The 25,737-nt window shown below is 36.7% G+C and overlaps 1 protein-coding gene across 37 annotated transcripts in view; it reads right to left on the bottom strand.

Annotated features, from left to right (window-relative positions):
- Window positions 1–311: 311 nt before the first annotated feature.
- Window positions 312–25,737, bottom strand: part of NRCAM (neuronal cell adhesion molecule) — a 74,526-nt gene continuing 49,100 nt past the window's right edge. For 7 of the 37 annotated variants that reach the window (XM_049813879.1, XM_049813864.1, XM_049813867.1 and 4 more), the window contains 6 exons: window positions 23,491–23,556; window positions 22,845–22,970; window positions 21,601–21,753; window positions 17,170–17,301; window positions 14,331–14,409; window positions 8,452–12,527 (listed from right to left, as the gene is read on the bottom strand). In XM_049813879.1, coding sequence (XP_049669836.1) covers window positions 10,685–12,527; window positions 14,331–14,409; window positions 17,170–17,301; window positions 21,601–21,753; window positions 22,845–22,970; window positions 23,491–23,556 — 2,399 coding nt within the window. In that variant the 3' untranslated portion in view covers window positions 8,452–10,684. Of the gene's footprint in view, window positions 4,462–5,043; window positions 5,102–8,451; window positions 12,528–14,330; window positions 14,410–17,169; window positions 17,302–21,600; window positions 21,754–22,844; window positions 22,971–23,490; window positions 23,557–25,737 lie in introns of those variants that run through there. The other 30 variants (XM_049813881.1, XM_049813880.1, XM_049813871.1 and 27 more) reach the window with 11 other exon arrangements.

Genomic DNA, 25,737 nt, shown 5'->3' with positions numbered 1-25,737 from the left:
CAGCTGACAGGGAAACCACTCTATCTTCTACACTTACTTTATTTTACCTGAGCACCTCAGGATGAGGGAGAACAGGTCGAAAGGCTGGCCGGGTCCCAGTGACAGGACCCGTCTCCTGCCCTGCCTCGCTCTCCAACTTGTAACATATGCAAACCCATTACTTGCAAGCTGGCTTCTATTTTATGCCACAGGGCTTCCTTAGGGGACAAAGCCAGTGCTGTCAAATTCACAGTTGGGCAAACTTCTCCAACCCCAAATGAAGGATCCATCTTTCAGATATTAAACACTATCTGAATTTTTTATCAGCTCATTGACATGCGAGCACAGTAAGGAACTTTGCATATTTTTTTGTTGCCAAAAGTCATGAGATCACAAGGATCACAATTTTCCTCTTTGCTTACAGTCACAATGGATCACATCTACTGTCTGTCAAAGTCCTGTTGACATATATTTGTCTCGACAGTTTGGTCTAAAGTTTCCACTCCATGTGTACAAAGAGCAGCAAGAGATCCCGTCAGAGATTAAAAAATGATGGCCAGTTGGCTTTATTTGCACCCCAAGAGGCACCATTTGGGAGCAGAGTCCTACAAGTAGCATGTTCAGTTATTTCCATCTTCCCATGATACCAGCTGCTGCTTCTGCCAGTCCTCTGCAAGGCTCTTTCCTAAGGCAGCGGGAGGGGGAGGACTGAGAGAGGGAGGGAGACAGAAACACAACCAAGGACAATTACTTTTCAGAAATTACAGAAATCTCCTCCTCTTCCTGCTTTTCTCCTCAGTTCGTCTTTCAGAGAAGAAAACACTTCCATACCATAGACAGTATTTCTTCATGTATTATTTCTATAGGTTCTGTCTTAAAATGGGCCAGACAGCATACGAAGACAATTTTGTTCCCGAATCTTTTGCCACTTTGCCTCCACTATGTGGAGCCACAAGGAAACTGTATTTTCCTAGCAACAGTGCGAGAATAGAAGATTACAAGGAAAATTACCATTGGGGTATCCTCTTTAATTCCCTCCAGATTTATACAATCACTTCAGTGAGAATAAAACCAAAAGCAAAGGTATATCACTAAAAGGAAAATGTAGCAACTATATGTATTAGTACACTTTGGGGAACATGCACAAAGAACATATGTGTGTCTCCAAAAATGGTTATCGTATGAAATCTTTTGTCCCAACAAAGCGTAGGGAATTCAGACCTCTCTTTTCAGGGATTATTCTTTAATCAGAACAGAAACAGCTGTATTTCCTATCTCCCGGTCCATGCGCATTGCTGGAATAATCAACAGATACCTGTACAGAAAAACAGGCAGCCCAATATCTGAAGGTGCCAGAACTGAGACTACGGCCGACGACAGAAGCTGGAAGAGCCAGGGGTTTCCAATCACACATCGGAGGGCTGACAGAATGGCTTCTGACTCAGTGATAAAATCCCCCTTTCAAGCACCGTGGCCAAACATCAACTTTCTGATGTATCTCCTGAAGCATCTGCATCTCTTGGAATCCATGGCTCTCCTGCAGTCTTCTCTGCAGAGCAGCTGCCCTCCTGCCCAGTCTGTTTCCATTCATACACAGAATAGACAAGATATGAAAAGAGCATTGCAATGGATTTTGTGTACTGTAAAAGAAGTTATTTAAAATTTCCTCGCTTCATGTACTGTTTAAAAACAGACACCCAGAATTCTGTACGTCAGACGATTCCTTTAGGACACAAAATCCTGATTTGGGATCCTATCTGAGGGCTCTTAATTTCAAATTAACATTCTTATTTTCTCATGTTCACTCTTGCAGGTATGGAACGTGACTGTTTTGGGTTTTTTTCTTGCAGAAATACGAGTAAATAAAACATCCATGGAAATAAAATGTAAAGAGCAGATTTCAATGGGAAATGGTCAGACAAATGCACATTTTTTTCAAACGGTAGCATGTAAAGACATGCAACTTTCCATAAATAATTTGGCTGCAGTACATGAAGTCCTGTAACATCATGGGAACAACTTCTGCCAGACTTGTTCCATGCTTTTTTCCACTTGGAATTCTTAATTACATGGTGAATCAGATGTGATTTTTACTGCTAGTGTAAACAGAACAAACAGTGAAATTTTAAAACCACATTTATTTTTAATACAAAATCTGTTGCACTATTACAGAAGTGAGCCTGTATGTTTACCCCCACATGCACAGATAATTCAGCATCTACAATTAAATAAGAGTAAAATTATATTTCTCTTTTACCAAAACCATTGGCAAATCTTATTAAGAAATGTTCTCTTTGTGCTTTGTAATTCATGTTTGTAGAATTCATTTCTTATTTCGGTTCCCATTAAGAAAACTGATCAATGGAAAGCTCAAAGGTGCGAAAGAAGCTTATTACAGGTAGCTTACATTTGTGATTACTTCAGTTGTGCTTTACCTACAGTATATACATGAAAGCTGCGAGGTGTACTACGGTCTAACGTGATGCACTGGCAAAAGCTCTGACTGGTTCAATTAGGAATCTGCAGTAAATAAGCAGAACAGTTCACTATTCCGTTTTCACAGCAAAAAAAATATATATTTAAGTAGATGCTTTAAAATACCATGCACACCATTGGCTATAGTACTTCTTATACAGTACAACATAAGCTTTCTTGTTTTATTTGTCTGTAACACCTAGAAGCATATAGCATCTACGCTTTAAGTGTATTTACAAATTCAACAAAATATCTACATATAAAAAGCTTACTTAAAATTAAACTTGATGCAAGTTATGAAAAACCAATTTATTGGCAAATGAAACTGAGCATTCCTTCAACCATAGGTTGTTATAAAAATTTATATTTGGAGGTAAACATTTGATTGATATAGTATGCGAGAAAATAATTTTGTAACCTATAATGGTAATCCTTTACCACTAAACCATATTAGCACTTGTCAGATTGAATTCTGTGGTTCCAAGCGGTAACGCCCACACTGCTTCAGGGTGTAGAGAATTACAAAGCTGCCACACTGATCAGGCTGGAACACAGAGGGAAATGCACTCTCGCTGGTGTAGCTGGCTGGTTTGGTTTCTTAACAATTTATTTTACAAGAGCTTATACCTTGCTGTGTTAGTAAATAATTTAATTCTTGTTGTGTTTTGGTTTTGTTTTGTTTTTTTTTTGTTTTTTTTTAATCTTCTAAGGCCATGAAAACATGTTGTGCTGTAACTGTCTAGAAAGCATTTATTTTATTTTTAAAGGAAAAAAAAAAAATCACTCTTCTTTGTGTAATTTAAAATATCTAAACCCTTCCATTTTTAGCACAACAGTTTCATAACACTTTTTTTCTTCACATTTTTACTTTATTTGGCAATGATAGTAGTCCGCTAATCACAGTTTACTGCACCAACTGATTTAGTAGTACAGCGCATTATGGAATGCATATTGTATAAAGGCACTGAATGTATTTTGCCCTGTGTTTTCTGGAATATTTTCTCTCATTTTTAAAGTTTTTCTTTCAGTGACTGTACAAATTCCAAAATGCATTGCAATGCGTATCTTTTATGCCCTAAATCAATTCAATGTGTTTTGATGTAAAAATAGAACACTGTACTGCTGTAATACTTGATAGATTAAAAAGGCTATAAAGTAATAGGAGCAAAGAGCAGATAATAGGGTCTCATTAAGCATCAGCAAATGCAAGTGTCATACTTAAATCATTTAGCAATTATATACTGTACATACTGTTCCTAACTGTCTTGCAAAAAGACATATGATAGCTAGACATTAAGTCACCAATTTCACAACAATGTCCACAAAGACATTGAAGTTCTATATAATACTACTATAACACTCTGACAATGAAAACGGAATTCATATCCAGGGATTCAGCTGAGGACTGCATAACAAATTGTCAAACCATGTTTTTATAGTGTACACAAGATTATTTGTGAATTGTGTAGCATTTTTTTCCCATGCATTATACTGTATTTTCAACAGGAAACAAAATTACAAGTCAATGTTATTGTTTGTGTCAGTTCCTTTTAAAAAAAAAAGTAAAAATACCCAAGTTTTGAACAGAATTTCATACTAACATACCACTTAATGTGTCATTATGCTGTATAACTGTATTGACCTGCATATTCTCATAGCATAAACACCTTGTGGTGAGGAGCTCCGTTACCTGCATGTTCATAGTATGAGAAGGAGGATGTACAAGTGCTTTAAACAAACTGAAGATACAAGGGGATCGAGTTCTGTGGTTACACAAATGAATTCATGGCATTTACAGGAGAAGGAGCCTCAGAGCTTTCATTTCCTTCTGCAGGTTCTTTCTCTTTTTTACCGCTATATTGTCCAATAAAGGAGCCATCCTCATTGAACTGACCATTTACACCTTCTCCATAGTCAACTAAACTATCATCACTGTCTTCTTTTTTCACAGTTCTGTCTGAAGGTGTCCGGCTTCCTTTTTTCAGAGGTTTATGGTCCTCTGCATCACTGGAGACACAAACAAACAAACAAAAGGAATTAACTGATGTATTATATATTAAGACAAAATCAGCCATGCATGCAGAGTTTGTAAGAAGCATGTGTGCAGCCCTATAATCCTTTAGTAAACCCACATCACATTGTAGAGACAAATCAATATGATGCAGTTGACATGAATATATGGTGTAGGAATGGTTTAAACAGAGAATGTCTTCAGTGGAAGGGGGGGGGGGGGGTTGTGGTTTATTTTGTTGTTGTTGTTTTTTTCCCCCATCGTGCATGACTTTTCAATGATAAGACCTGCGCCCTTGGCTTGGAAGCAATTTAGATGCAACTGCAAGCATTAAAAAGTGGGTTGTAAAGTTATAAAAAAAATAATTTATTTGTTCTCCCAAGTAACAAGCTTATGATGTGCTGTGAAGTTAGTCTGTTAAACTTCTTAATTTCTTTGACCCCTTGAACATGAATGAAGAATGAATTTGGTTAAATGAAATATACTGATTTTCTTTACTAGTATAAAGAAAATAAAAGTGCTGCATTTCAAATAATTTGTTACAGAATGCAGGCCAGACTTGCAATTTTCAACCTTACCTTTCAAGAGACCTACATATTCCATTAAAAGGGTGCAGAAGAAACAAATGAAAATAGCCTAAGAAGAAAAGCAAAGTCCATATCCTGATAGTGATCAGTATTTTATGAATAATAATTTGCTCTTAAAATTGCTAAAACATTGACTGTATACAGGTAAAGCAACAATTTAGCTTACAGTAGCTACAGCTAAGTAGTTAAGAGCATGCTTAGGTTTTTTCATTACTTATGAGATTAACCTCCTTATCTTAATCCATAACTGATAAAATGTTCGGACAGCGATGATGGTGATTTGGAGGACAACAGCGAAAGGAAAGAAAGGCAGGGAAGAGAGATCCCTGTAGCAAAGTACTGTGGTCTTTCCCTTGTCAGTGGAAAAGCTGCTGCACCATCATCATCCCCAAATAAATCTGCAGCTGTGGTAAGCTCGTATTTCATAAAATAGATGTGGTTGAGCTCTTTTCAGAATCCTTTACACTGCACTTCAGTTTCAAGATGAAGATTTCAGCAGTAGCTCTGAAGCATTTCCAATTAAAAACCGCTATTGGCAGCTGCAATTTTGGGTGCAATTATTTACCTTGTCTTAAACAGAACATGTCACTTTATTTGCATACAGCATACAAAAGAGTAAGTGATTTGGTTGTTTGTTGTTTTTTTTTTTTTATTTAAAGACTCACAGCTTATGGAAAATATAAAGAAACATGTATAGAATATCAAGGAAATAAAAACATATTTACAATATCCACAATATTAGGCCAAATATATATTCAGCAAATTATTTTAACTGTGTAGTTCCTATAAACAAATACCTTATTTCTTCCAATAATTATATTTTTTTCCCCCCTAATTAATATCTTTGAACACCCAGAGAAACCATATATATATATATATATATATATATATATATATCATATACAAGGTCACATAGATTATTTTGTTAGCTAACAAATTCCCTGTTGAGAAACATTTCACTATTGCTAGAAAACCACTACACCAATTTTCCATCAAGCTGCTTCTCCTCATCTCATCACTTTTTTTTTGGCTTTGGAAGACTTTAAGTTACCACATTCTAAAAGAAGTACACCTCTAATATGCACATACTTACAGAAAAAGCATACCAGAGATTTTATCCTTCTATGCATACACAAGAAAGAAGGGGTAGAAATATCTATCTTACTAACATGTAAGAAAACCTTCATGTTTAAAATACACAAAGGCAAAAACTCTAAACTTGTCTGTATCCATCTTGACTTTTAGTTCTTGCTGTGTACATGGCATGAGGATAAATATCATATCATTGATCTTGTGTGCTCACCGATATTGCAAACACATAGGCTAGTAATGCTTAAAAGAATGCTACTCTAAACCGTCAAGCATCCAGCAGCAAATTGCAAACATTTATAACACTGCGAACACAAGCAGATCACAAAGATTTTACTGAAGACAGTTCATTTTGGAAGGACCTTACATTTAAAAGGCGAAGACAGAATTGAGTATTTTAAAATCACACAATGCAGTTTCTCCGTGGCCCGTGGCAGAGGGCATTAGAGTCATTAAAACAGGCTATTCAAGCCAAATGAAGAGCAGACCCTCACTTTGAAATAGTGACCGCTCCTACTCCCAAAGAAGGATGACCTGTAGTGGTTAATGCTTTCTGGGTAATACCATTTAGTAAAGAACACTGTGCATATGGTTTGCTGTTTAATTTTAGGTGAATAACTTCATAATTGCTTACACCATAATATGTAGGAAGGAAAGTAAATTAAAATTGCATTTGTACTGTATTCCAACTGGTCAGGAAACCGCAAATATTCTAAAGTGTGACTCTATCCAGTGTAATTCACTAGGCTGGATTATATAGTAAATAAATAATACGCTGTCACTGTATTAAAAATATCCACATTTTTGTGTTTAATCCAATAAAAAGCTCAATTTTCCCTTATAAGTTAGATAAATCTGAGTACGGGAACTTCTGTTTCGTGTTGCTCTTATGGTTTTCTTGTTTGTATTTCTGTAAACAAAGTTTATTTATAAGCCAAACAATGAAGAAATACTTACACGGTTGGTTGCATTGTGTCTGTGATTTTTCTATATTTTAGTAAGGATGCGGATTCTACTGTCTGCATAATGAGAAACAAACAAAACTGCCCATTTACTCAGGCATTGTACTTGCATGGAGGTGGGCGCTGGTGTGAGAGCACAGTTACAGCAGATGCAAAATCAAATCTGAACCTGAGGATTCCCTCCCTTTTTGCACTTTGCAAGCCCAGAAAGAGGTTTTGCCAAGACTCTGGCAGTGGAAAAACAAGTGGGATTATCCAGGGTGCTTTCCACTCCTTGTTCAGGAAAAAGAAACATATGCCATGGTACCATTTATTCTTTATCAAACTGGATTATGACTTTTGTATTAGATGAATATAATGTTTTGGGTGGAAGGGAAAGAAATCGAGGAAGAAAAAAAAACCCACAAACAAGCAGGAGAGAGAGGAAAAAAGCAAAGACATCCATGTTTTGGACAGCACTTTTGTTACCCTCAGGGTGCAAAAGAGAAAAGAGACCCTGGTGCTCTGGGGAAATGAATGTCTTTTCTGTTTGCTGCCAAGAAGCAAACTGCAAAAGCTGCTGAATTGCATTATGAATGTGGATGCCCAAAGAGCTATAGAACATGTTGGCTGTAGAATATATACTATATTGCAAGAACATCTTAAAGCTATCTGCAAGATTTGCTAATCTTGCTTATGATTGTTCATAAAACTATTCCAAAATGCCACCAGGATAGATCATAATTTCTTTTAGTTTTTGTTTGTGGTTTTGCTTGCTGACTTTTACACTTACTTAGTGTAATACAGTGAAATAAAAGTTAAAGTGCAAATTGGTTTGACTAAAATTACAGTGGAAAACTGAAGAAGTTTTTGAAAAGTGTCATGTATGCAGTGCATACAATTACCAGTGAGACAACAATTACTGGGAGGGAACAAAACAAGAGGTGAGAATGGGTATGAACTCTGTACTTAGATCGGACAGCCATGAAAGTTAAATGTAGTGATACTTTTACTATTTGTTGTCTTGCAAATGAATTCCATACTAGTAGCTTTTTAAGGATGAAAGTTTCTCAGTGAAGACTGATATATACCAGTCATTTTGCTAAGTACTGACACGTACCACACATATTTCTTGCCCTTTTAGTAAGAACAGTATTTAATATTAAAGCATACCATAAAAGCATGATTAAAATATTATTCATGAACAATTGCTAGTATATGAGTACACATTTCTTCTTCTTCTCAGTTTAATGAAACACATATCAAACTTGCAGCTAATGATTAAGAGATACACCAAGTATGGAGGTGACAATAACATGTGTAAGTGCAAAGTACAAACTTATTTTTTTTTAAAAATGTACTTCCATTTCACAAGCTCATCAGGTATTGAAAGAAATATGTACCTTGAAATCTCCTTTCTTCTTTCAACTTTTCAATTTTTCTTCCTTAGATATGGGTACATGCAGCAACCAGTCAGAATGGGGAAGACAGTTTTACGATGCCTCTGCAGTCCAGCAGGCAACTAGTTCCCACTAAACTTTGCCACATTCATGGACATGCAAAAAGACTCAATATATGGTTAGCAATATACTACTTTTCCTTATAACACAACTGTCAGATGAAACGCAACATAAAAGAAACAAAATTAGTAAAGCATTCTGGGCTATTGGACGCAGAAAGAGGATGCAGAAGATGAAAACTGTTGGCAGTAAATTCCTTTTTCTGTGCCCTCAGGTCAACAGTCCAGAAATGTTTAAGTATAAGCAGACACCTAAAGCCACAGAAGTACCTTACACTACAGCTTCCCTGCACGCTCCAGGAGAAGAACCTCTGCCCCAATACTTCATAGGTTTGCGTTCACGCTCCTAAATTGATAGGTCTGTGCAGGTGAAAAATGCTTTCCCTTTACAGTTATGCACCTGTATCAATCCAGACTTCAAAACATTCTACTATTTCTTACCTAGCTAAGACATAAGCACATCTGTATTGGCTTTCTGAGTAGTTTTTCTTTAGCATCTCTGTAATACTCAATCTTCAATCCTGGCAGAAGCTGGGAAAACTGGGAGATTAAGCTCTGGCTTTAAATGGTGATGGGTTGAAAAAATTGTTGGTTAGTCAAAGAAACCGACTCACTCCTTGTGAAAATTTTAAAGAAAATTCTGCTTGAGAGAAATTCAACCAACTTTCCACCTTTGCTATTTCTGGTGGAAAATTATACAAAGGGAAATCAAAGCACTGATTTAAAAAGTAGTGACACAGATGTTCAAGACTTAAAATAAGAACCTTCAAAGAAAGCACATAAATGAGGACACAGTAAGACCACTGTCAAATCCAATCAGACTATTCAAAGACAAGAATTCTTCAGGCAGTCTCTTGACTTCATCTCTTGCACTAGAAGGGACCAAGCTTAGAAACACAGTTTTGAGGCACAAGTCATTGCTAGGTCCCCCTGCAAACATACCTAAGCTGCAGTAAAACTTGAATAACTACAAGGGAAAAAAATAATACTGTAATTACAAACTATATTCTCATTGTTAATCAACCCAGAACAAAAAGGAAGAGTAACATATTATCTAGCAATCTCAGAACTCTCCACCAACCATTTCCAGAAAGTCTCTCACGGCATATCCAAGAATTTCTAGGAAAAATATCATGTGTGTCAAAATGTTGAAGAAAAGAGGCAAAATAATTCAACAAAATGTGCAAACATCCTGTGTTACCACACCAGCAGTCCTACTAGTGTAGTTGCCTTTTCCTGTTTGATCTTTCTAAGAACATTTTGCAGACTGCAATAACACGCTAAATTTTCATACTTCCTGTGAAGTTAACTAAGAATGCATGCTTGCAGTCTCTCCCTACCCACAAATCCACAGGTCTCTAGATGCCATCACTTCTTAATTTCTCTTGATTTAGGGCCCAGGCTGGAAATTTAGGCTGATTTATACACTTACACTGACCTGAACAGGAGCTCCATAGTCTTTAATTTTAACTGAAAGAACATACATTTGTGGTACTTCTTGTATTTCTTGCCATTTGTTGGTGTAAATATTGACTGTCCACAGTTTACTATCTCAGTCTTCTACAACTCGGGAAACCACTGGGACTGTAGCGCAGTTTGCTACGGAGGTACTGTTTTCCCTTATTATGTAAAAGTGCACCTATGCCTCCAGTCACAGCAACATAGTGTTCTCGGTCATTCTGTGATTCCTGAAACACCTGCGTTTCCTAAAGCATCATTTCCTTCACCAGATTGACATGGCAGGAAAATCCAATGTTGTCTGGTTCCGCAGAAAGTATGCTCTTAGATGAAGTTGAAGAGTGCAAAACTTCAAACAACTCCAAGCCGTCCCAAGAATACTGGGAAGCCTAGAAATTGAACATGACAAAAACCTCCCCTAAAATTGAGAGCTATGACTTCTCTAGGTTATCTTAACTACTCCTGAAGATTTAAGTAATTTAATAATTTAAATCTTATCTTGAAACAACTAACTTGCTAAGCATTGGGCTTACTGGTCCAGAAATATTTAAGTCAATTCAGTATAAATTTCCAAGTCTTTCGCTCTTCCCAGTTCCTGAAAAAGGAGGAAGCAAAGTCTATGTTCTCAGAAAGTTCCTCTTGATGGTCTGGTGTCTCTCTGAAAGTGAGATGTCCTTTCATACTTGGCATGAAACGATTGTGAGATCTTATACTTTCCCTTCCCTCCTTTAAACTTTGGAGGAGAACGAACAGAGCTCAGACACTTGTGAGGGTAAGAAAACGAAGACCTTCCAACTGAGCTCTTTTTTTTCAGCTGACGTAAGGAGTGTTTGTGTTCTGAGAAATCCTTCATGATCTGGACCAAGGATTCACCAAATAGCTTGCCGCCTGTGTATGGTAAAGACAGCAGTTTACATTTTAGATCTAGCGATGAGGTCCAAGGACGTAGCCATATAGCTCTCCAGGCTACAGTGAGGCATGCCACATTTTTAACAGTGAGTCTAAGAGAATCCTCAGCTGCATCATGGATAAAATTAGCTGCAATTTTACATAGCCTGCGTTTCCTCTGCATGGCACCAGATGGGACCCATTTCTTTTTGAATCTGGCTTGTTCTTCCTCCAACCATATTAGTAACGCTCTAGAAGCGTAAGTGCAGTAGATAGATACTCCAAGCTGGGCTGCAACTAGCTTGAAAGATCTTTTAATTGCTTCCTCAACCTTTCTATCTGTAGGATCTTTAGGGAGAGCATCCATATTAGCAGGCACTGATAGTACAGAATCACCAGCAACCAACGCTCTGTCTACCTGAGGCAAGGTCCCCCACAAAGCAGCTTTATTCACTGGAAAAGGATAGAGCTTATGTAGGAGTGCTGGGGCTTCATGTTTTGCCTCAGGATTACTCCAAATCCTACAGACAAGATCTTCCACTGCTGAATGGATAGGAAGTGCATTATCTACCTTTCCTTCTTCAGAGGGGATAAGCAGTTCTTCTGAAGCACATTCAGATTTGGAAGATTTTAGCATTAACACTCTCTTTATGTGCTTGAACAGATAAGTTTGATTCTTCATGTCAAATTTACGCAGAGGATCTGGTCCTGCTTGGTCTTCTGTAGAGGACTCAGCTAACACCTCCCCATCTTCAGGGGATGACTCAACCTCCAAGCCCTTGTCAGCCTCAGATTTCTCCTTCCCAGAAGCTGTTTGATCTTTTAAGCTGTCTACATGGTCAGACTCAAAAGTTTGGGAACTGCTCCCAGTTGCTTCTAGAGGAACCACTGGAACTTCTGTAACTGGCACCCTGGGATGCTTTACTGAATGGGACCTAGCCTGTGCCACAGAAGTTATACTTTGTCTGGCTGCTGTCAAAGCATCCTTTAAGACAGTAGCTAGCTCAGGCAAAATCACAGATTTCATTAATGAATTCTTTTCAGATTCAGAGAAGTGAGTAGTAGTAGAAGGTCTTACCTTCCTGTGGTAGGAGCTCTGAGCGTCTTCTGAATCTGAGCTGTAGTCTGGGGTCTGGCTGAACCAGTGCTGGAGAGAAGAATGCTGCCTTGCCAGTGAGCCACGAACTGAGTTGCAGCTGGGGGGTGGCTGGAAAGGGGATGGCTGTCCTGCCTGAGAATCTGAGCCCTCCTCCGACCCCATTATCTGGTGCTCAGAAGTATGATGTCTAGAGCCATGCCTGTACTTCCATTCGTCTGACCTCTTTTCCTCTCGGCAGAGGGAAGCAGAGACAGAACTAACCCTTGTAAGCTCTGAAGACTGCCTAGCCTTCCTCCTGGTGTAGGAGGTCTCTGATCTGGTGCTGGCGTATTGATCCCCTGACCTTCTGAAGAAGTTGGATCTGTCAGATCTCACAGACTTTGCTTTTGTAAAGACAGGGTCTGCTTCAGGAGAATTGGCACAGCTACCTTTTCTTTTCTTTTCCTTGTCCAGTTTCTTTCCTGTCCAAGCAGACATGGACCTGAAGTGATGAAAAAAGTTCAAAATACTCGAATTCCTAGAACTTTCAAAAATTACTTTTTTGTTCAAGGGAAACCCTATACCCTTTTTTCTCAAAGAAGCACTGCATCATGGCCAGTGCCATGTGAGGCAGACAAACTGGGAACTGAGTGACTGCAGTGATGCTGGGCTGCAGAGAGGGTGCCAAGATATCTTCTGTAATCTGACTGGTTGCTGCTGCTGCCCTGTCTCTAAGGAAAAAAGAGGAAAGCCCAATATAGACTAATTACACAGAAATACATTTTAGAAAGGAGTTTTTGCATGGTAAATAGGATGAGCTCTTTCATGTGAACAAGTCTGAAAGCTTGGCATGCATCTGTCCATATTCACCAGACATGAGGTGGATAAATGCATTATAAAATAATTAATAAAGCACTAGATGATTCTATAGATTAACTCAAGCCACTTAAATATGGAGACATAAATTCAAATCTTGCTACAGGTCACACATGAAAGCAGACTCGAACGGTCTTATTCTGGGTCTGAGAAAACACGTACTGAGGTTGTATCATTTGTACAGTTCTGTACAGAGGTCAGTTTCTGCTGCTGAAAGTTCCAAGTATTGAAAAACTGAGGAGATAAAGGAGAATGCAAACTGGACTGCCTAGGAAAAATTACACAATACTTATTTACGTCTCTGCTTCCAAACATCGCTTCACACTTCCCTTTTTATCAGCTGAGTGTAATTAATCTATATGCACTTAGTGCTGTAATAAAATACTACTCTGAACTCATTAACCTAAGAACAGAGTATCGTATTTTTTTAAAATCAAGGAAGAATAAAGAGAAACTGCTCTTTGGCATTCAGAACTGTAAATCTATTCCAGTCAGATCAAGATGCACATCTCCCTTATATGAAGAAGCTATGGCAACAGAGCAGATCCTTCTTAAAAAACCTGATTTTTCTATGTACATTTGTAAATGTCACATCTTCAAAATAATAAAGGGCTTTTACAATGCTTTTGACACAGGAACGCACTATAAAAATCTGTTATAACAACCATGTAAAAGATAATGGTATTGACATATTTAGAAAATAATAACCATATTTCCTCTACTAATCAAAAACCAACAAATAACACACTGCTTATTTAATAAGCTATACTCATAATTGTTATATTAACAGACCTGCCAAGGAAAGCTTTTTGTGATACCGGGAGATTCAGCTAGACTACATTTACCATAAAGGAAGACAGTCAGGAATAAGAGCTGTGTTGCACGCTTTGAAGCTGCTTGCTACGTATTTTATACCGAAACACATGAATGGGAGATTTGTTTTTTCTTCTAGGACACTCCTTCACCTCTCTGTATAACATCACTTCCTCGTTATTGGATTAGGTGTTAGTATTGTCAGCCATTTTAAATGCATTTGTTTTCCAGTCAGTGTAACACAAGACTGTCTGTATTAGGCTTCAATTAGAAATGTATTTTCAAAACCCATAAATGTTCCCTGACTGAAAGGACACTGTATCTGGTTTTTTAACTATCTGAAAGATGGGTTTGTAAATAAAGATTCCCCACTTTGAGACAACTGTGTGTGAATCTGGATTTCACCTTGTATTAGTGAATGGCTTATTCTAAGCATGGATGTTTAAATTTTTTTCTACTGGTGTGGCTGAAATGCTATCTATAGTTCTATATAACACTGGATACAAAATCTTTGTCAACACGGAAAAAAGTTAGTTTTGAATTATTAAGTGTGATATTATATACAGTACATGTGCAATATGAACAGTGAACGTGACAAACCACATCAGTTGCTCACCTGTATTCACCAAATGTTCCATCATCTTCCTTCATAGGTTGTATTTCTGGATCAGCATGTGCATCCTCCTTCTCCTTCACTAAAATATTTGAAATAGTAATTTTTATCATGAAACTGCAAGATGAGAAACCTTAAGACCTGAATTTCTCAAACTGATCACATCTGGCAGGAACGAGATCTGAATAAAAATCATTTTTTGAACTAGGGCCTTAGGCTGTTACATTTTTCTTTTGAAGGAAAAGATCTGTTAATTAGTTATACAATTTTCTTTTCATTCAAGTACAAAATACTGTATGTCATTCTGCATTAGTAAAAATTTTTCTTCATTTCTAGCACGAACAAGAAAGTTTTTTAAAAAATCCTACTATGATACTGTCTTTATGTTATTAATAGAGCTATTGTTTATTGAAATCTGAATAATTTAGTTTTACTTATCCATGCTCCGTATTTCCTCTTGATAATCCTCTCATACCGACTGATAAAACTGAATCAGATTCACTTGTGTTCACTGACAGTTTGTACACTTTCTGCTTTCATGTCATGCACCAAGACTCCAGGGAATTTTAAATAGTATTTTAAGAATTGTTAATATTGGAAAAAATAGGCATGGTCTGTTAATTTTTTTCTTTTCCATAACGTGATCAAAACAAAAGCAAAATCACCTACACTGACTGGAACCTAAATTTAACACAACTGTGCCCCTTGCACATCCTTGTTATAAGTTTAGTTATCACTGACTCGTGGGAATAAACCCACGCATGTAACTTGTCCCTATTGAAAAACTCTGTAGCACTGCATCCTTTGACACAGAAACCCGCTTGCACCTGAGAAGACAGATATTTATAGAAGACATACATTCCTGTAAGTTAAGATGGTTGACAGAGTAAAATAATATACTGACTTCTAGAATTATCTTTGTGGTTCTTCCCTTTGTCTTTTCCTTTCTGTTTTTCTGGGTACTGCTCAAATCTTTCCCTTGTGTGTATAAAAAAGTTAATACCTTACCTCTAGTAATTTTACAGAAGCAGAGAAAAGAAGGGCATAGCAGGGATCTCCACAAAGTAATGACAACCTTAGCATCCAACTGCCTTTTATGCTTTTACTCAAACTGTGTTTTACCCTCCTCCAGACGGTGGCTCACTCCAAGTGTTCCCTGCTCTTTTTAGTTTCATCACTTCCCTTGTTTCATTCTCCTAATTTTCCTTTTCTCAATTCTCTCCACTAAGTCACGTTTCCTATATCCTGTGTAATCTTATTTTCTCTTTTAAAAATCTAAGCGTTAGGAAAAACCTAAGATGATGTCTTCAGCCTGTCATTCAACTCCACATAACACCGTGTTCCTTAATCATCTGTCTTTTCTTCATGGGCATAGGTGGTTGGACAGAAGCTTCTCCTACTTAATTTTTGCCATCACTACAAATCTTTGCTCTCTCCATAAAACAATTAAACAGTTAGATTGGGCAAAATAGGATTCTTGTATTTAATAAGTTGATTTTATCTTCTTATAAAAATAATCTGCTATGCTAAGTTCAGCTAAAAAAGATTTGACTATGACGAGGAAAAGTTTTTAGTGTTCACTGACAGTAGTTTTCAGAAGTGCACTGGTCAAAACAAGCAGGAGAAATTAAAACACGATATGGATTTTTTTTTTTTTTTGTACTTTTGTAAGTGCATCCATCTTTTTCATGTCCAAATTAACAATATGAACTTCCAGAAGTTTGAGCTGACTTTAAATAAGCCATTCTAGAGTCTGGACATTTATATAATTTCCAAACCTTTGGAGTCTGTAATATAGAACAGAATTTTTTCACAAAATCAAGATTTTACATGAAACTTAACAATTGTACTTTCTATTGTAGCTAGGAGAAGAAAAAGAAAAATCAAATTATTCTTTGATGCCCACTTGAAGTTCATTCACATCCTCAACTCATACCTCAACAGCTGCTCTGAGATCCTAGCAGGCAAAATTATGCAAACTGGTTGTCACTATCCTTTTCAAGAGAGCTTTAATCTATGGACCTACTACATAAACAGAAACGTAACACCGGTGAAAGATATATGTAAGGTACACATATGCACACATACATACATACACCCATATATGCCTTTTATAATATGGACACCCAGAAGAATGAGAGTTTTGATAGAAGACATACATTATATAGTTCCAATTTTTAACTACAAGTTATAAAATATACTTGGCTATTCCTAGGCCTAATACTAAAAAACCCCAAACACCCAAGAAGAAAAAAATCTTGTAAAGAAAAAAACTTATAGAAGAGAAAACAGCCTAACTAACTTCAAATTTAGCTGCAAACATGCAGAGGCCGAAAATGACACAGATGCTGAGAGGGAGGGTAACTTATCTGAGACAAAATAACATAGGAAGGGATTTGTCCTATGAAATGCATTCCCAGTACTTTAAAGTAACACAGTGGCTATGACCTGGTATATGTTTCCACTCTTTCTGACCAAATAACTTCTATCTCAGCTCATTTTAGTGGGTTAAACCCATCCGCATTAGACTTCAGCAAGTGGAGTGTGCAGTAATGGCAGGAGCACCAAGTATTTCAAACAAAGCTCAAAGCTCTCTAGAGAGGGAATACAGGAATATGACCCTCCAGGAATGGAGGAGTTACTTTTCTTATGCTTAAATGGATCAACATTTTCTACCAACAGGCAGATTGCTCCTGAAAAGCCAACCAAACGATAAGACTGATATACCATCTACACAACGTAAGTGTAAGCCAGCAGCAAATGTAATTTCTCCAGTAAACCCGAGACCTGTTTTAATGGATTACCAGTAGATGATTTTTACTCTCATTGTTATGTACCATACCTGGATATTTGCCACCCTTATTCCTCCTTATGAAGCAAACAATCAGTAAAATCAAGATGAGAAGAGCAACAGCACACATAAGACCAATGAACCATCCTTGAGTAGCGATGTCTACCTGCCGACTTGCCATTGCTAGAGAATAAAAGAAAAAGATGAGTTGTTTTGCTGAATTTAAATGCTATGCTAATTCAGACAAATAATAACCAGTATATATTGTTCATTAATTAAGGAGTAAGGTTCACTGTGAAAATTAGTATTATGAAAAACAGTGATACTGTATGTTGTGAATATTTTCATTATTCAAAATGTTTCCACGTACATGTGCCTAGAACTTACTTTTGAGTACATAAGAATTCTGCCAACGTTTAAGCTTAGGAACTACTTCGCAAAATCTGTGCGCACACTACACTGCTTTCCACAAATCTCAAAACTATTCTCAACCATTTTACATTAATTAAACTACTGAAATGAAATTGCAAATTATAATTCACAAGAACATGTCGATTGCATTCTCAAAATGAATAAAAAGCCAATACTCATTAGCTAATGCACTCCCATCAGTCTGAAATAGGGGAACAGATGGGTCATTCAAGGCCCTAACATTCATTTTCAACTAAAAATCAACAATGAAGCACCCTTTAAAGCCTTATTAAGTATCATGTTTTCTTCCGCTCCTCACACCCATACCTCATCCTACAATTTATCATGATTGCCATGATTTAGCATTAGTGAGGACTTAACACAATGTAGTTGGGAAGCCTTTCCTCGGCACTGTTTCTCTCTAAATGCTGACTCTAGCTGGAAGATAACGTAGCAAACCACACGGGAAACTCTACAGTCACTAATAAGGACAGGAACTATCTGTGTGGTCTGTGGGCTGGATCCCTCCTACTGGTCTCCATCACAGTAGGAGGATTCTCCTGGTGAAGCTTATTTTCTAATCCCCTGTTTGGAAATGCACTAAAGGCAACTGGCCTTAGGATTTGCTGTTGGGAGAAAGTGGGAAGGGTGGAGAAGATAGGGATGCGTGCTTACAGAGAGAAGACTACATGAAGTGGATGAAAATGAACATCCATCCAGACCTATCTTGTTCATTCTTCACCTTCTCCTCCAGCCCCAAAACCGAAGAGTTTGAAACTCTGTGAAGAGTTGCCCAGTAGACCTCTCTCTATTTGGGAAACAGAGACGAAGATCGCCTTCCCACATGGACAAGGAAAGTGATATGCAAACCACTTCCTATGCATAACTCATACGGTATTTTTGTTCAGCATTTGTTGGGTTTTTTTCTGGCTTCACAAGATAAGGTATCAGATTATTCACAGCCAGTACTTTACCTAGGATTTTAGTAAGGATCAATAATTCTTCAGATCTCAGCTTAGTAGACACTTTGCACTAGCATCAGATCATATTTGAGACCTTCAGTCCGTCTCTTTGTTTGGATGCTGCAAGTATATCAGCTCTCAGAGCACAATACGTTTCATCCCTATCTGCTCGGGAAGGTCTGTAGATTTTGCTTCCACTGAAGTGGAGGACACAATGCATGAAAAGCTTTACACACAGGAACGTGAAAGTCCCAGAGCCCCATAAAAATTTCCACGTCTCCTTAAAGAAGATATGCTTTTAAGGGAAGGGTCATAAAAACACATCACAGACAACCTATTTTCAATGGAGCGTTGACCGTTTTCCAGCCACAATTCCTGGTGATACAGCACAAACTCTTCTTACAAAACACGCTGGATGACAACTGGGAACAGTCCTGTGCTGGTGCTGTCCCTTGAACAATACCTGAGCCTTGCTTGGCAGACAGCTGGCCGACAAGCGACTGCACTGGGCTGCCAGGCACGCTAACAATAAAATGTAACAATATTCAATTATAGGCCAGAATTCAAGCCCATGTCTCAATGTTCTTTGCTAGACAGAGGCTGAGACGGGTAGCTTGGAAGCATCAGCTCTGAATGGTCCCAGATTCCTGAGGGTTTTCCATGGACTGTATGAAAACTCAAAGCACCTCTGATGTCTGGAGTCAGTATCTACCCTCCATTCCATAGGGAAGACTAATGTGTATTCCACTTTAGAAGTACTAGGCTAAAATTAACTCTTTATTCTCCTGCCTCGTTTTGGTCTTACTGGGCAAAGTTATGACTTGATTTTCATTTAAATAGATCAATGAATTAATGTGCCTGGTTATTGTGGAGTTACGATTAGGAGATTTCCCAGCCTTTGTTTAAGAATATACTTTCTGATATTTTAGAAACTGACTCTTATATGCACAATAATTTAAACTATTTTTGCATAAAAATGTCTACATGTTATATAACTATATAGCTTATATACATATATATTTATACTTTATATACTATATAAATATAAATATGTATAAGTGAGAGTCTTAAAATCACAAAGGCAATCTTCGCCTGAATTATAAATACAATGAAAATCAAATTTTGTTTCCACATTAAGGTTAAAATTATTTTGAGTTTTGCACATATGCATTCATAATAAGGCATTAAAGGTTGTATAATACATACTGTGACAAAATGCAAAAGCACATTTAACATTCAAATGTAGTAAGAAATAGCATCAAGCAAAACAACCCATGCATAAAAATATGCAAGATATATGGGAAAGAGTAAAGATGAAAACTTACTTATGCAGTTTCCTGTATTCTTTAACTTATTGCATATCCAGTAGGAAAGGGTTTCTAGATCTCAGTGCAACTTTAAAAATGGCACAACATTTCCCGCTTTCACTAAGCACATTATCTGCTTCAGGCAGAAAGACATTTACTCTTGGTGAACTGCTAATGCAGGAGTCAATGCAATACACTGTACTGGTGTGCTCAAAAAGATAAACCTGCACACTATGAAGATGCTCTATAGGAATGCTTGTCAAACAGAAAAGTGTCACAAAAGCCTCATATATGAAATACTGCAGTTTCATTCCTAATTAAGGCCATATTCCATATTCCAATATTTTCCTCTTTGTCCATTTTTTGAAGTGTTTAAAAGCTTTGATCTAGGCTGAAGACAGTGTGACACAACATTTTTCTGTAAGAAATATGCTACGTATATAATTTAATGCTGGGCACTGAAGCTTTCCATTATGAAGAAGCAGAAAAGAGTGTATTTAAATTCACTTCTTCCTTAACTACTCAAGGACATGAGCCGAGGTGACCGGGTATGTACAAGATTCCTTATCTACTGGCTCAGTAATTTTTGTGCAGAAAGATGCTTTTAGGAAGGTTTCCATTCAGCTTGTTTTGAATTATACTATAGTCTTGATCCTTGCTTTACTACGGATTTAGGCTTTGGGTATGTTTGTTTGCATAAAATTTTACAGATCTGCTTTTATACCACTAGCTGTCTCTGGCATAAATAACCTCTGCGTTTAGCCCACACTGTTATTCGGCACCATGTTTTCAAAGCTTTCCTGCAACACAAGAAACTGAACAGAAACTGAACAAAACAAAGCAAAAATTTATGATTTTAGAAAGTGCTCACTTTCAAACTGGCCTATTCATTATTTACTTTGTTGTCTGATAATTATTAAATATTGTTCAAGCATGTTTTCATATTTAAACTACTTTCTTAAATCATAACATTCTGGAGTTGGTGGGGCTACTGCTAAATAACCGTGCACTGACCAAAATGCTTGGAATGAGCAGAAGTGGCTAGCAAATACACAACAAATAACAACAGCTGACCAAGAACATGCTGTGATGGCAACGACATATTCAGCACAACATCAAAAAACTTCCAATAAAGCCCTTTCTCCGAGTTAAATGAACAAGCGTTACTGATTTACTTATGAAGAAATATGACTGAAAAGTGTACATAAGGATCTTGAACAGCCTTACTGATTCACAGGATATAGTTGTGACATGAAAATCTACATAAAACCAGTATATGACAGGAAAAGAAACACTTACAAGTAGGAATCTCTAACACTGGTATAAATAGGTTACATGAGACATCAAATTGCATCTGCGCTTCTGATTATGCAAACATTTTAGCTCAGATTTTTTTGTATTAAAACAGATCATATAGAGATTGTTAGCTTTAAAAATATATACTTGGCTCTATTAAAGTACACATTATTTAAATATAGCCATCTAATTATATGAATTAGAAATAAATGAAACAGGTCATCTTCAGTGCACAGCACACAGATGGAATGTGAGCAGTGATTATCTTGCCCCTAATATAAACATCAGACAAGCAGAGTGAATTAAAAGGATGAAAACATTCATAATCTACGCAATAAATGCACTGGCATTATTCAGAAGTTTATAAAATAATTCAGTATCGCTCTATAAAAAGAACATGCAAAGATGCTAGCTACAACATCTCTTAGCTAGAAGCAGTTCAACGTTTCAGCACTTAGTCTACCACAATTCTGACTATGATACAGAACTGGTACGGTGTGCCTCACCTGGACCTGTCTCAAACACATCCTCTGAACTCCTAAAACCAGACAGGCCCTCAGCACCAACCCGGACTTTATATGCTGTTCCCGGTGTTAAACCCTTTAAGACAAAGAAGCTTCGAGAACCATTTACAATTTCTTTTTTCCAATCTTCTTTGCCTACGAAAATTTTAGGAAAACAACATAGTGGAATTTTAATTTTCTCTGTATTACTGAAAGTCTCTAGACAGAATACTATCAACAGTTACTTGACTAAACTACGGATTGGCTGAAAAAAATAAATGTTCTCTCAAAAAATAATAAAATCATATACAATTATGACTTCAAATTATATATTGCATGCAATATATTGAAGAAGACATTGTACAGTAATTATGAAACTATTTTAAACATTTGTTCCATTGTACTAGAGAAATACTATTTTCATTTAATTTTTTAAAAGGCTTATGGAACTTGCAATTATAAAATACATTACAATAGATTTTAACCATTTAATTAAATTACATTTCTGTAGTTTCAGTATTTACTTTAGTTGAGAAGTTCGACTTCAAAATCTTCTCTCTCATATCTTTTTCGAGTACGGTCTCAGCTGCTTCTTTGACCAATATCCAGAAAAATGCATTTATATTCCAGTTTTCAGACTGGCCACCTTTAGTCATAACTTTAGAAGGATAGAGTATTTGAATAGAAATATCTTGGTTTTATTAGCTAATTGTGTTTTACTTATTACTGGTATTATCAAAGATTAAAACCTGTTTCTATGCCAATAAAACCTGTTTTTATGCCAATAAAAGTAAGTTGGTTGGTATCTTATTTTAAGGTTTAATTTAACAAATAATATTGTTTTGATTGGCTCTCATTTAATTTTTTTTCCCCCCTGAATTGGGCATAATTTAGGAAAACTGTTATATCCTATTTTAATGCAAGTAATCATATTTTTACACATGTAATCACTGCATGATAAACAACTTCATGAGAACTACATTTTTATAAGTTCACATTTAAAAGAATTTATAAAATAATACAAAGGAACAAAGGCTGATATTCTATCTAAGCATCAAATACCTGCTACACATTGATGTTGATTAAAGCGAAAATTATTTGATCTTCCAGATCAAGTTAAAAAATAATTCTTCTAGACATTTAAGAGCTACCATTAACACTGGGTCAATTTAGGACCACATTTACTACAAAAATCTTTGAAAATATATCTGAACACTTTAGGAAAATTTAATGAAACGACTTCTTACTGCCTGCTACACCATATTCAACATAAAAGTTCGCATGATCTGGTCCCTCATACTCCCAACTGATATTGGCATAGGTCTCAGCAGCAGCTGTTGTAACATTTCTGATCCTTGGATAAAGTGGTTGCACTGAACACACAATAGAAAAACAAAGCAGAATACGAAATTGTGACTTCATACATTGTAAAAAAATTATATTTTAAGAAGTTACTATGTTAATTTAGACCATATACAGGGTAAGTATAGTACATTTGTCAGTGATTCCATTACTAGAAATTAGTGACTAAAGTACCGTATTTGGTAACTGAATCTTAGGCAGTTACTACACTATGAAATAGAAAAGGAAAATCTATGTACTCTACTGAGCATGCCCTGTATCACAAAAACTGCCAAATACTTAAAAATACCTAATTGCCAAAATGCTGGAAAACATTATTTTTCTATTCATCTAGGAGCAAAATGCAGACAGCTGGAAAGTGAGAACATTGTCAAGGTAACGAGAAATGGTAGGAAAGAACGGAGTTACGAAGGTGGTACACACCTCCCTTCACACCACGTGTCACTGAATGGACTGCAAATGCCTCAACTGCAAGCCCTTATAGGATTTTGTCTCTATTGCATTGATAATGATAAAAAAGGAAGACAATACCCTTATAGAATGTTGGACGGACAGTGTGCATGACTGGGGAGGTTGCAAAAAGGGTTTCTGAATATCCTTCACCATCAGAGATAGTAGGAAAGAAAAAATAAAGAGTAAAACCACTTTGCATCAAAAAGTAACATTTAAATAATACAGTAAAACCTTACCTGTTAAATGAATAACACATGCACACTCTAAGTTCATGCAGGATTCAATTAGTTTTACTTGTTAAAATATGAAACAGCTAAGTGATACACATGTATTTGAAAACAAACTGAAGTATGTGTGTACTGACACCTTTACTTTCACAAAACATTTCTGAAATCAGCTTCATTAACATTATGGATTCATGGCACCGTTAGACATCAGAACATTAGACATCAGATATTGGAAAGCCAATATCGAAATACTGTGGTGTGAAGGACACGAATCGCTGGAACGCAAGAAGCTGTTCCTTTTAAGGTACCGTATCTTACTGCTGACGCTGTCGCTAGACAAGAGCACTTTCCACAGATACGCGTGATGCCCACACCCGTGAGAAGTGGTGCTGCGCTCTCCAGCATCCTGCCATTAGCCACTTCTTTGCTCATACCGTAATTCTTTGTTCTCCAATTATACTCGTTACAAATGGGCATATATTCCAGTATTTTTGTTTGTCTAATATTAATGAAAACAGATTTTAATAGTTCTAATGGTATAATAGTGCAGATACAAAGAGAATCCTCCTCAAAGGCATGAAATTAGTTTTTAATGAAAATGCCTCACTCAGTTTGCCACTGACTTTTCTATCCTGCTAAAAATATCTTTTCTGGTAGAAACAACATCAAAAATACTTCCCAAAGGACAGTGAAACATCAGAGGTAAACACCTAGTCTCAATAAAGACAAATGGCAGAATTCCAGTGGCTTCACCTACACCAGGAAATGAAATGGGCAAAAGCCTGTTCTCAAGGCAAGAGGTGCTGCACAGATTTTATCTATGTAGTTAAATTATTTCGTCCTCAAAACAGGATGGCTTTGGCCATATGGCTGACTGGAAGAAGTTCCAAATTAGATTCAAAGAGAAAATGGCTTTGGCATAGTAAAACAAATAAATCTGTATACAAGCCCCTAGCACAGACTAAATAATATGAGTACCATGCCTAGAAAACGATAGTTTCTGAGTCTTTTTTTAAAATACCTAAAGTATGCAAATTCCCTCAATTCTCCTGAAAATGTATTCTCATGACTACAAATTTTCACAATATCAGACTTTTTATCCCCATATTTGCATCAAATTTTTCTTCTTAACTCTATTCCAGCACTACTCATTCAACTCTTTCATCTGTATTAAACTAATTACTCCCACATTTACTCCCACTAATTACTCTCCACATGTCTTTGTAGGTAAGTTGTGCTTATATGTTTTATATAGCACTTCCTTCACCAAGCAAAACTAATAAGGAATATATTATTTAAATAATAACAATGTATTTATTTCTTGGCTAAAACCACCGGAACAAAATCAAATAGAAAGCACTAGATCTTAAAAAAGCCATCTAGGTTAAAAAGTCAACAACAAAACCCCTAAGAAATACCAAAGCCAGAGCTGTCTATGGGAAATCTAGCATGTAACCATATACACTATGGCAATGCAAGGGGATTAGATTCTGCTTCTCTGTGCCACTTGAAGGTAGCAAGAGGAAAGAATAGCAGGATCTAAATTTAGAAAGGTGCGGAGTCTGAGATTGCAGACAGGATATATAAACTTCCTTCCTCATCCGCACATAGGAACAGGTGTTTGTTACAATCAGCATCTAAGCATTTGTTCTGTGCCAAGAAAACAACTGGTTTGTGTTCTAAATACAACTTTGTTTTGTTCCGTTAAATCGTATAGTCTCAAACCCCTATTTTCTTGGATTTTGCTCTTCCACGGAAGATGTCTGATTAGCACCACAACTGTATGACTGATACTTGTCACCAATGATAAAGACAGAAGAAATTATTAGCAATAATCTGTTTCAAACTCTTGCACACAGAGGCCACAGAATTACACCTAACTTCTCCCTCCTCATGCCCGAGGACTTGACGATGACAGAAACTCTCTCATCTTGTGTGAAAGACTCCAGACAACAGCCAGCTTCTGCACCACTAAGCAAATTTGATAATCACCGCCCCTGTAAAAAGTCCATCTTATCTTGTGTTTTGGGTTTTTTTTTCCCATCTCCAATTTCCAGTTTCTGCTCTAATTAAAGAGCTGTCTGCTAGATTAAAGACT

This window comes from Accipiter gentilis, chromosome 11 (genome assembly GCF_929443795.1).
Source record: "Accipiter gentilis chromosome 11, bAccGen1.1, whole genome shotgun sequence".
Classification (NCBI taxonomy): Eukaryota; Metazoa; Chordata; class Aves; order Accipitriformes; family Accipitridae; genus Astur; species Astur gentilis.
The sequence above is the reverse complement of the archived record's forward strand: the minus strand, read 5'-3'. Positions and strand labels throughout refer to the sequence as shown.